At 39.6% G+C, this 12,649-nt stretch overlaps 1 protein-coding gene across 3 annotated transcripts in view; it reads left to right on the top strand.

Moving 5' to 3' along the window:
- The window catches only part of LOC136706913 (nuclear factor 1 B-type-like), an 89,106-nt gene extending 77,380 nt beyond the window's left edge, over positions 1-11,726 (top strand). For all 3 annotated transcript variants that reach the window (XM_066680660.1, XM_066680658.1, XM_066680659.1), the window contains one exon: positions 5,401-11,726. In XM_066680660.1, coding sequence (XP_066536757.1) covers positions 5,401-5,499 — 99 coding nt within the window. In that variant the 3' untranslated portion in view covers positions 5,500-11,726. The remainder of the gene's footprint in view (positions 1-5,400) is intronic.
- The last annotated feature ends 923 nt before the right edge of the window (positions 11,727-12,649 follow it).

The raw sequence follows: 12,649 nt of genomic DNA, 5'->3' as shown, positions 1-12,649 counted from the left end.
AGCTGGACTCAATTGAAATTAGGCAGATTGGAACTGTAAAGATTATAGAACCTATTACACGAGCCGTGAAGTTGAAAGGGGTTTTTGCCTACACTCTGTAAATCTTGTCCAACCGTATGCAAATGTCGAATGCATTTGTTGATGGAATATGAAGAGCTCAGTTTAATACTCTTGTTGTTTTTAATACATTGATATAAATTCATATTCTTGTTGCTTTTTGTAAAAGTAGTGATCTGTAGTAGAATATATTATATATATTATTTTGTCTAAAATGGGTATTACCAGAGCAACTTTTTCAGAAAGCGGATCCAGACATTTATCTACAGAGTTTTTAAAAGCATTGCATTCAAATTCATAGAAGAAAATAAATTCATTGTTGTTTAACAGTTATTTTTTTCACCTTGTTATAATGTAATCAACTGGAAAGTGTTCATTGTCTCAGTATACACACAAAAATGTACAACAGAGTTGATAAGGACTTTGATAAATATTTAACATTTGTTGTTGACATTTACTTACAGTTTATTTTATCTGGAAAGGAAAAAGTGGTTTTGGTTTAAGTGGTAAAGACAGTGTGACTCAGCAGTTGCGTTCACCAGCCAAATGTAGGTCATGTCCTCACTGTACTATGGAACTGTGCCCATTTTAGTTTGAAAGAAGTGGGTGCAATAGACATGACTTGAGTATTTACACCTTTGTTGGAACTCTAAATCACTGCCTTATGAGCCTTTGTCCAATTTAACAGACGTATATGTGCCAGAGTACTTAAGGAACTCTTTGAACTCTTTTGAAGATTGTGTGTGTGTGTCAGTGTATGCAACAAGTTTTTTTTTCTGTGTGCCTTCACTGGTTCGCTTGGTTGATTGGCTCTCAGGAATGAGGGCATGGAATTTGTGGTTAAAAAAAAAATCTTTTAATGAAATTCCTGCATCCGAAGGCATTAATGGTTGATGCTTATATTTCTCAGAAACAACAAAAGTAACAAAGATATGAGAAAGAGCAGAACCCTATACACACGTCTCTGATGATGAGAACCTGTTTTGGGCCTTGGAAAGGCAAAAGGGTGCATATTTCTAAAGGTCAGCTTAGCTTTTCTTAGCTCCAGCAGCCTTAATATGTAGCTCTTATGTGTTTTACACCTCCTACTGAGATGATCCTCTCAGGCCACATTGCAACACATATATTAACATAGGCTTTACATTAAAATTTTCTGGTACTACACAGACAAGAGTGGTTAAATAAAAGCTGTATTAAAGCTGTAATGTTTTGAGGAATGTAACAAATACAGCCCAAAAATTCCTATTACTGCTTGTTATTTAGCAGGCAAATTTGCCCTGCTTTTGTATAAGTTTGGATAACCTGTCAATATCTTTGGCATGTTTCATTCATTTGCTTTATGGTAGTTAAATAGCTCAGTTTCTGACAGTTTAATAATGTGTTGATAAAGCATTGTGTGGTTTAATTTATCATTACACTGTTAATCTTTAAAGCCAGTATTATGAGGTGACATTTGGGTTGTTTCTTTGAACCGTTCCTTCTTCTCCACCATTCTAGACACTTCTAAGTGTCTCTCACTCCTTCTTGTTTTCTGAACATAACTATCTCTGTCCCTCTCTCCATTAGAGACGTAGTTCAAGATTGCAATCAAAAGACACGTTTTATAAAATTCAGATGTTTCCTCACCATTTGCTAGCTCTCCAATCTGTTCACGTGTTGGAAACCAGTATGATGTGTTTACAAAGCCCCAGTGTCTGTAAATAATATATAAGAAGAATTGGCTTTGTCCGGTATGCTAGGCTTTCTCAATTTCTGTCTCTCTGTGCTCTGGGCATCTGGTGTAATTTTAGCCAGTGAAGAGAGCTCCAAATGTTGAAAAGCATGAACTGAAATGAGGATATTTCTTGTGACTGCTCCATAGGTGGGTAATATACATATGTTTGCTGTTTCAGATAAATTAAGGTGGAAATATCTCTCCAAATTTGGAAGATGGCTAACTGTATTACTGAAAGTGCTAGCGACAAAACAAAACAACTCAAAGTACAAATGGGTTTCTGTAGTATTTCATACAGTGAATAAAAACATACAGACAAGTTTAACTTCAGCCACTTTCTAACAACGTTCTTCTCAAACGTACTGTTCCACCTTAAACAAACCTGTTTAACTTTGTTTAACACCTTGTTAAACAAACAAAGCTAGACACAAACCCTTGCTCAGCACTTCCTCTCAGCATTTATGTTGTGGTGTGGCTGAGTGGCATTGAGCACACTCAGGGTTCCTCTGCAGTCGCCACGGTTACCAGACCCCATTCTCCAAACTTTTACCCTTTTTGTAGCCTCTTAATAGACCAGTGGAATTGCAACGAGGAATGCATTCCATCACTGGTTTGCTGTATTATAATCAATGTTAAATCACCCTCCTGTTTCAGTTTTAGCTGTTGGGATTGTTTAGAACCAGCTTTAGAGGGTAAAATGATTTTCAAGCAGCAAATGCTTTGACATAGATGGACGCTAACACAGCTGGCCTGTGGTTGATTGGCCCACTGTATGTAAATGTAATTTGTGGCCTGCATGCAGATGTAGCTGCTTTGGAGGAGAATCGTGCACGCCGGCCCATGGCTCAACCCAAATTGAATTGCAGCCAGTCTTGCTCATTGCCATCCTGAAGGAAATGGGGTCAGCAATCCATTAAGATGCCATTAGATAATCTAATTTAGGGCCTGATCCCCAAATGAAGCATGCTGTAAGCTTGCCACTACAGCCGAGTGGACTTTGCAGGGAGGAAGTGCAGGATGGATGGGCGCTTAGCAAGGAGAGCTCTGGAACAGTGCAGAATTTGATAAGGGAGACGAAGCGTGAGGAAAGTTGTTTGTTCCCCTTCTCCCCCTTCTCCATAACCCCCTATAAACCCCTTGTGGTTGGGAGCTGTCACGTCTTAAGCCGTCTGGTATCCAGGGGAAACCAGACATTAGCTAATGCCAGACTGAACTCGAAATTGTTAAAGAAGGGGTGGCACCCCACTAGCTCCGGCGATCAATCGGCTAGGAGACGGCACTAATGGCACTCTGCGAAGGGCTGAGGCTGGGCTTTGGGGCAAAGATCCACGGGAGGACTGAGGAGATGAGGACCATCTGCACTGCCCTGATAGAACTCCATTACTGTTGGGCTCTCCTGAATTACTGGGGTGTGAGTGGCATGTAACAAAAGCAAGATGAAGATAAAGAGAAAAAGAGAGGGATGAAAAGCAAACAAACCTAAATAAAACAAAATCTAAAGCTGAATCTGTGCTGAGTGTTTCCCTCCAGTGTGATGTCTTTGTTCAGCAAGGTAGGAAAAACGTAATCTCTCCTTTCCTGTGAGATGATCTCTGGCTGGTCAGAGGGAGAAAAAGAGGAAGAGAGGGAAAGGAAAGTGCAGCAGAAGAAACAAAGTAATACACTGAGTAGATTAATTTATTTAGTAGTATTTAATTTTGGTAGTGATTGTGTTGATGTAAAAACTTTTCTTGATTAAAAACATACATTTTTCAGCATGTGACTGAAAATAGAATAAGTTTAAATCATGAATGTGCCTTTCTTTCTTTCCTTTTTCTTTTTTTCTTTCTTTCTTCTTTGTCTTATGCTCCCAGTCTGTTTTCCCCAGCCGTCTTTTCACTCTGCTTCTATCCCAGGCTTTGTAAAATGCGACGTGTTTGTGGCGCTGCAATCATAAACTTTGGCTCTATTGTTTTAAGTGAAGTCTCGGGCTCCTTTAGCTGTGGGTGATTTGTATAAAATGCAGACTGAATCATTAGCCGCATTCATGGCCACAGTCAGGCGTGTCACTCCAGGCAGCGAGGGAAAGAATAAAGTCAGTGTTCTACATCCGCCGAGTCCCTGTCGCCTTCACCAGCCATCAGACCAAGCCCCCTCATGTCCTCTTTGGAAAACAAACAAACCCCCAAAGAAAACTCTTTTAAACCCCCCGTTTCCAGCCCACTCCACCCCAGCTGATCCACTGAAGCTATGCACCTGCATCTTAGAGGTCCCAGGGAAAGTCGCTTAGTTTATTCTATTTACTGTTGCATCCTTCAAACAACATACTATATCCTTCTTTGCCCAACCCACCGCCCACATCCAGCCAGTCCTGTCTCTTTTTCTTTTCTTCCTTTTTTTTGTGAGGGAAAAGTAAAAGAGAAGGAGAAAAATAACAAAGAGGTGGCTGTGTGCACCGGGCACTGTTGAAAGAATTCGTAGCGCAGCCTATAATCTGCAAACAGAAAGCACCGATTGTGTGAGACAGGTATTTAAAAAAGAGGGAGACGGAAAAGGAGGAGGAGGAGTAGGGTTGGGGTGTGGGGGGTGGGTAGTGGTACTGGTTTCTGGCCTGCCTAATTATTCGACACATGTACGTACCATTCAGACCCCCGCTGTCCTCCCCCCAGGGAACAACATGCTGTTTGTGCACCCCAGCGCTTTCGCATTCAGGGCCCGCACTGCCACTCGCAATTAACAGTCTTATGTTGTTGTGCGTGCTAGCATGCTAGCCGAATGCGGATGGGAAAGTACGGTACACAATCGGCCCCTGACTTAACCCTATTGATCAGAGTGTGGGTGTCAGCCCCTGGGGGCTTCAGTTGGGTGCAGCGCTCCAGGGGGACTCCCCATCTCCTTATCCATCAACTCACTAAGGAAGCTTTGTTTCTATGGGTTTCCTGTGCCCTGCTGCTATCCATGGGGGTGGTGGGGGTGGGGTGTGTGGGGGCATACACTGTGGGAAAAAAACAAAACCCATAATCATATTAAAGTAAAGCAGCATTATTTTATTTATTCATTCATTTTGTTCATTACATTTATTTTTGAATCCATTTTAGGACAGTAGCCATCCCGAGTTATAACCTTAACATGCGTCTGGATATAGAGCTTTCACCTTCCTTGATTATCAGATGTTAATAAAGAGACTCTTGGGTATTTAAATAATTTTCTGCTTTGCTTTCCCAGTCAAACCTGCTGATGATTGTCATCAAAATATTGATAGGAATTGTTTACGTACATTACATTTACTTTTAAACACAGCCATGTTCTTTAATGATTATGGCTCATAGCTCAAATAGTGAAATTTAGAGTTTGTTATTTGTTAGTTGTGGTGCTTTTATTGTGATGCTTTCTGAAATATTGCACATGCTGATTGCTATTGTGATAATGATTAACAATCAATTCATTGTCAACCCTGACATCTAATTATGCAATTTCCAGAAATATATTTGAATATATTTGTTAAATGTCTCAGTTAGTTCAGCGTTTTTCCTAAACTTTTGTAAACACGGCTATAAAATGTATTTTAATTATTAATAATTGTTTTGTACAAATGTTTTTTCCCAGGTATTTGCAAGTAAAAAAAAAAATTCTCTCTCTTGTGTCCACAGTCCTGGTACCTGGGCGAGCTTAATTCCATTCCAAGTGTCGAACGGGACTCAGATTCTGCCAACAAATGTCCAGAACTACAGCATAAACATCATTGGTGAGCCCCTTCTCCAGGCAGAGACGAGCAACTGAGCGAGTGAGCCCAAGTCTAGATTCTGGAGTGACAGGTCCGTGGACAAACCAGCAAGCAGCACTTATACAATCGCCATTGACATTTGTCCCTCCCACTGAAGGACTTTGGCCTAGAACAGAAGAGTGGGCTGGGTCAAAGCTGGCACGAGCCTATCCATGCCAGTCAGTCATTGTGTGAGAAGGCCCCTCAACTGACATACTGTGATATTTACCATAAAGAAATTAGATGCCTTAATGTTTTTGCATGACACGCTAGTCTCTTGTAGTGTTTTCTCTCATCCTTATGTCACAATTTCTAGTCTTGATTTTTGAGCAAGTGTAGATGGAGAGGCACACAAGGGCTGGCTGGCTGGACGTTACTGCAGATCAGGCTCCGATTGTGACAAACCCATTAAACAAGGCTCAACATATTCATTACATATCCATAGGAATCATTTTTCAGCAAATCAAATGTTTCTGTTTTTGTTTTACCCTCTAAATTTCCTTTTTCCGTGATGAAAAGTCACCTTTTGGTATCTGTAAACTTGTCAATCTTGGATTTGTATTTCCTTTAAAACTAAAGGTTAACTTTACTCTCTTAAGAGTTAAGAACTCTGAAAAAATTCTCATTGAAAGAAAAAGACCTGAATCACTAGGTTAGAAAACAACCCCATTCTTTTTCAATATTATCCTAGAAAGGATTATCTCATATGAGGCAAGTGCAATTTAAATTATGTTTTTTTTTACTGAAGGGAAGCTATCATAGTCTGTCTGCCCTAGGACTCTAAAGGAAGGGGGAGTAAAAGTTTCTTGTAAACTTTTAAAATCATTAAATACAATTTAAAATTGCATCCTCGAATATGAAAATGGGGGATAAAGGTTGAGGGTGGAAAAGTGTGATTGACAGTGAACGTTTACCTGAGCGGAACTGAACACGAACAAAACAGCACTTATCTTGAGCCGTACCCAAGCACTCGGGTAGCTTTTGTTTAATTTATTTTGTGAAATGACAAACAGAAACTTAAAAAGGTAAAAAAAAGGAAAAAAAATGAAAAAAAAAATACATAAATACACAGTGTGTATAAAATTGCTTATTTTAATGTAGTACCCACCAATGTAGTGTGCATTTTCATTTGGGCCATTAGCTTCTAAAGCTACTGTTTACAATGTGAAATTACAAGAAACATGAGGAACGCAGGCCGGTGAAGTAATTTAAGAGAAAATGTGTGTGTGTGTGTGTGTGTGTGTGTGTGTGCGCGTGGGAGTGTACGCGTGTGTGTGTGTGTTATGTGTAAAATCTGCACTCAGTTAAACACTAACCTGCAGGGTGAGGCTAGGTCTCATGGTGCTTCTTTTATGCCCAGTTTGGTGAATCCCAAGAATATGGTAGTTCCATTAATCCACAATTGTTCACGGCAGTCCCAATGCCATCGCCTCTCCAATCAGATATATTTATATAACTAATCTTTCCAATAATCTTAATTTGCACGAAGATATATAGTCCACATTACGTGCCTTGCCTTTGAATATAGACATCACTACACTTGTTTTTGCTGCATTTATTACCGTTTTAGAAAAAAAAAATAACATTTTTATGATAAGAAATATTTTGTACTCTGGATAAAATTGTGACATTGTTGATTTTTAGCTCCATTTACTACTTTATCTCACATTTACAGTGCATATCAAGGCTGTGTATAGTTGTCGTTCTAAAGTTTATAATCAACCAGCATTATTTTTCAGTATTTTGGTGTTGTTGTTTTTTTCCATCTTCCAGTCATTATTGGGGAGGGAGGGGGTCCAGAATTATAAAAATTATGCAATACCAAGTTTTGCCTATGTAGGTAGTGCTTTTAGCTATGTCGATTAATAGAAGCTAGTATGGAGATACAAATAGTGTAAACATTTATTTTGTTGATGTTGTCATTGTCATGTCGTTGTTGTTAATGTCGTTGTTGTTATTTTTCTTTCTTTTTTTTTTATCGACCAAAGTGGGAACTGCTTTCTATGCAGTGTATGACAAGGTCTTTTTTTTTCTCTTGAGTGTACTGAAAGATGGAGAGGTGTGTGTGAGAGCTGTTTTGTATTCTCTGTGAGGGGATTCATTATTTTTCTACACTTTGTAGCTTGTCTGCAAAGAATGCACCATTTGGTCTAATACGGCTGCAAAGTCACTGATCTTTCTACTGTGACTAACCAACACCTTCTTTCAACACCTACTTCACACCTGGGGTGCAAGAAGCTCATTTTCTCAGGAGAGAAAGCTTGACTTGAGAGTGACAATCAGCAAAGAGATCTGGAGCAAAATGTGCATTGCTGAGATCAATCAGATTTACCTTTCACACGATGAGGACAATGGATTTTATAGCTGTAAAAATCATTCTGCAAATCATTTAACGAGTCGTCTTTCTCAGTTTACTATTTACTCTACGTATCGTGTCTTGAAAGTTATGAAGAGCAACGTACACTGAAAGGATCTGCATATTATAAAGTAGCAATATGCAATTTCAAAGTAGATGCCTTAAATTTTTACAAGAAAAAGTGGCTTGTTTTAAAATGCGTTACAATCACCACGCTATTCTGCGTGATAAAAACGTCTCACAATCAGAGAATACATTTTATTTCTTCTTATCTTGGAGATATTCCCAGTCGTAGCCTTATGGACATGTCAGTCAGGCTCGGGGACAGCGTATTAGCTCGTTATCTGTATTTTATATTCTATTTGTGATGATGGGACTTCAGAGGAAGGGCCTTATCCATTCCCTGTTTTGGTCTGAGGGACAGAGATATCTCACTGCTGATTAAACCTTTAGCACTTATACAGCACATAGGCAATCATCCACCTGCAGTGTCCTTTAAAAAAAAAAAACTACAACTCCGTAACTCAGGCGTAATGCTGCATGGGGCATTATCGGTATCAGTTAATACGTTTACTTTCAAGACTACCGTCAAATCATCAAAATTCAATGACATTTCTGTTTGCACTTGGGCCCAACAGCCACCGAGAAATCATGAAATCATTCAGCCTCGAACCTTGTCCTCCAAACAAACAAAACATTGGACAAAAGAGAAAAAAACAAGTCAAGTCAAGCTCAATCTCTCCTCCTTCACCAATTCACTCATTTTAGTTTCCAAAAATTTTAAAGTAAATAAAAAAATGAAGCCACCCCATTTTACGTGCACTGCTCTACCTTTCCTTATTTTTCTTAGGATTTGAGAAAATTGAAGTGCTTTGCAGCCTTTTGGCCATTGGCAATGCCACTGAAGTGCATTTCCCCTGGAGTGATGGGAGTGTCAGGGTCATAGTATTGTTTTTGTGGTGTTAGGTGTGTTCAAAACGGTGAAGAAGGACGTGGGTAAGGGCCGATAAGATGGCTAAGGTAATAGCAATAGTCTTTGGTAGTAGTCTTTAGGGGTTAAAATCTGCTCTGGCAGCTCCGTGGAATTTGTTTGTTTGTGTGGAACAAGTGTGGCTGTGTGTGTGTGTGTGAGTGTGTGTAAAGCTGACTCTGACACTACAAGATGTGAGTAAATGAGGATCTTTCTATTGAAATGCCTGCCTTGTAGACAAAAGTTTGTACACTGTATTTTTTTTTTACCATTGTTTGTAAAAAGCAAACTTTTTTAAAAATGAATTTCATGCCCAACTTTTTTATTGTAAGAATAGGCTACAACAAAATTTGTTGCGTGTCTGGATTCGAGTTACAGCTCTAGCTGCCCATAACATAAGAATTAGGATAACTTGTGTACGTTTCTTTTTGTTTGTTTGTTTTTGTTTTTGTTTTTAAAATGTGGAGGTGAATTCCTATACGTGGGACTGTAAATGTTTAAAAGAAAACAATGAAGGTCTTCTGTTGTGTTTTGTGTAGATTAACTTGGATTTGGAGACATTTCATAAATGTTCAGAGTGTTGTTTTTGTTAGTGTGGACATAGAGTGCGTGTGATGTGATAATGTGATATCAAAAGTGGGAAGAGAAATATTGATTACATTCGTGTTGGCTAGGATGCTGTTTATTTTATTATTATTAATGTTTTTTCTTTCGGAAGAATATGGAAATCCTTGTCACTTTAAAAAGGCACCCAATTCAAGTCTGCCAACAGTGAGTACCAGGGTAATGTTGTTAATGACATCATATATTGTTCTGCTGTCTTGTGCATGAGAAAGCGTGTTATATCCCGATTTGATAGACGCTTACCCACAGTATAGCGCACATTTTGGTGGCTGTTGCTGAAACTCTGACATGTTGGTTTCATGGTGTTTACATATGCCCTGATGTGGGCAGCGATTGCCATGCTAAGATAAGTGCTAGTCACGTTTCTTGTGTTGTTTTCTGGGGCGGATTGGTACTAGGAGATCTCCAACTCCCAGCACCCTTTGCATGGCCCCTTACATATCCCATTATGTCATCATTGCAGAGGAGAATTTGGCAAACAGTATTTGCACTTTCCACAGTCCCACTACCCCATTCACTGGTGCGTTTAGTGATGTCCCGGTCGAATGTGCTCTAGTTAGCCTGAACAGTTACATCTAGTTTGATTGAGTGTCATTAATGTAGCTCATAACCATCCCGCCTCACCACAGCGTGCAGTGCTATGAGGCTTGTGAGGAGATATGATCGATTACTACCCTTTTGTTGTGTTCACTAGTGAATCTTAGACGTTTCTTCTTTTTCAAAGGGCTGATCCTTTTGTTTAGTTTATATGTTGGTTCATTTTTCATAGCATTACATGGCCTGGTAAAGTCGAAGACAATTAGATCTGAAAGCCATGCTCATGGACAGCGAGAAGCTCACGTGTTTTCCTTATGCAAGGAGGACTAGTGGCACTCATGCAATATCTGTCTGTTGTTCACCTGAACGTGGAACACTGCAGAAACAAGGCAGGAAGACCTTTTAGTCCATTTCTACATTTCCATGTACATTATTAGGGCATATTCAACGGCATGAATGAACATCAGGTCGACATAAACAGGAACATTTTTAAAAACCAGCATATTGAGAGACGTTTACCAAAAAAAAAACAAAAAAAGACAAAAAAAAGTGATATATATAAATATATATATACAGTATATATATATGTTAAGCAGTGCCTGTTCCAGCTCAGAGTCTCAGTGGACTTCCCATTGTAAATAATAATAAAAAAAAACACTGATTGAGATTTCTTTGGGGAAAAGAATGAATAAAATAGAAAAAACTCCTTCAGTCAAAACAGAATGTGTGGGATGCCTCTTCCTGTTTGTTTGTTTATTTTGTTTTGTTTTTTCTTTTTTTTCTTATTTCCCCCTGGGTTTTATGTGATGTGTCCTTTTTAAGCGTTTTTGTGCTTTGTTAATTTTTGAATATTTTAGTCATAATGGATGGAGTGCCCTGGTCTCTCGCTATTTCTTTGTTGAGATTAAATGAATAGTTGGGCAGTGTGTTTCTTTAGAATGTCAATGCTACACATAGTACTACAGTAGATGACAAAAAAATAAATAAAAAAAATGTCAGTTGAAAAAAACAAAAAAAAAAACAAAGATGCTTGCCAGCTCCACAGCAGGGTTGATTTTGTTTGGGTCTTGTGGCACTTTTACACCCTCTGCAAACAGAATGGCGTTTTCAGACTTGGATTTGTGACATGACAACAGCAACAGCAGCTAATGTTTTATGGTTGTATCAGCCTCTAGTGATTGTAGTAACATCGCAGTTGTATGCAAAAAAGCAATGTATGTTCATGAATGTATGTCATAGACTTTTCCAAACCTTTGTGTTTCATTCACGGTTCAGTGATGCAGGTATCCTTCGAGAAGCTGTACAGCGAAGGCTTTGATTTTCAGCTGTTTTGATTTTTTCCGTGTTTTGTTTTTTGTTTCTTTTTTTCAGTTTTCACAGCTAAACAGTAGGCACTGCCTTCCAGCTAGTTGCGTTTGGGGGCTAAAATTGCCACAAGATTAAAAATGAGTGTAAATAGCGCTTGACTTTTTTGTGATTGTTACTGTTATATCCAGCCTATACTGCTAGCAGCTGTTTTTACTGCAGTCAATTACTGGAAGTGGATATATTTCCTATGCAAAACTGTTTAAACAATAAAATGAGCTATGCTACAAAGCTGAGTGTTGTGGGGTTTTTTCCCTAGCCCGTGACTCTTCACATCAGGTAAACTGCTGTGGTGTTCAGCAGCGAGGATTATTTCTGGGTAAACACCTGTTGCGAAGGCCTGAGAATGAAGCAATTCTACTGGCGATTTAAACGTAATATTTATTCATTCATTATCTGTAAGTTCAGGGTCGCGGTGGGTCCAGAGCCTACCTGGAATCCTTGGGCAAGGATCCCCAAGGCAGGAATATACCCTGGAGGGGGCGCCAGTCCTTCACAGGGCAACACACACACATTCACTCACACCTACGGACACTTTCGAGTCGCCAATCCACCTACCAACGTGTGTTTTTGGACTGTGGGAGGAAACCGAAGCACCCAGAGGAAACCCACGTGGACACAGAGAAAACACCACACTCCTCACACACAGTCACCCGGAGGAAACCCACGCAGACACAGGGAGAACACACCACACTCCTCACAGACAGTCACCCGGAGGAAACCCACGCAGACACAGGGAGAACACACCACACTCCTCACAGACAGTCACCCGGAGGAAACCCACGCAGACACAGGGAGAACACACCACACTCCTCACAGACAGTCACCCGGAGGAAACCCACGCAGACACAGGGAGAACACACCACACTCCTCACAGACAATCACCCGGAGGAAACCCATGCAGACACAGGGAGAACACACCACACTCCTCACATACAGTCACCCGGAGGAAACCCACGCAGACACAGAGAGAACACACCACACTCCTCACAAACAGCCTTTTCAAGAATGTGAATATTTAATAACATACAGACCAACAACAATGGTCCAAATCTACATTTTACATTAATGTTATGTTCATATATTTACTTGGATTATATAATGGGTTTATTAACACAGTGTTAAAATATGTTGGAAAAAGTTAAAATGCAAATATTTGAGTACAGTTATATGGAAATTGTAGAAGGACCAAAACAGTGTAGCCATTAGAATTAAACCCAGAAGTGACATAATTTCACTCAGACGCAACATGCATTTCTTGGGACCTGGGTTTGTGAAATGAGA

Source organism: Hoplias malabaricus, chromosome 9 (genome assembly GCF_029633855.1).
Source record: "Hoplias malabaricus isolate fHopMal1 chromosome 9, fHopMal1.hap1, whole genome shotgun sequence".
NCBI classification, from domain to species: domain Eukaryota; kingdom Metazoa; phylum Chordata; class Actinopteri; order Characiformes; family Erythrinidae; genus Hoplias; species Hoplias malabaricus.
The sequence above is the reverse complement of the archived record's forward strand: the minus strand, read 5'-3'. Positions and strand labels throughout refer to the sequence as shown.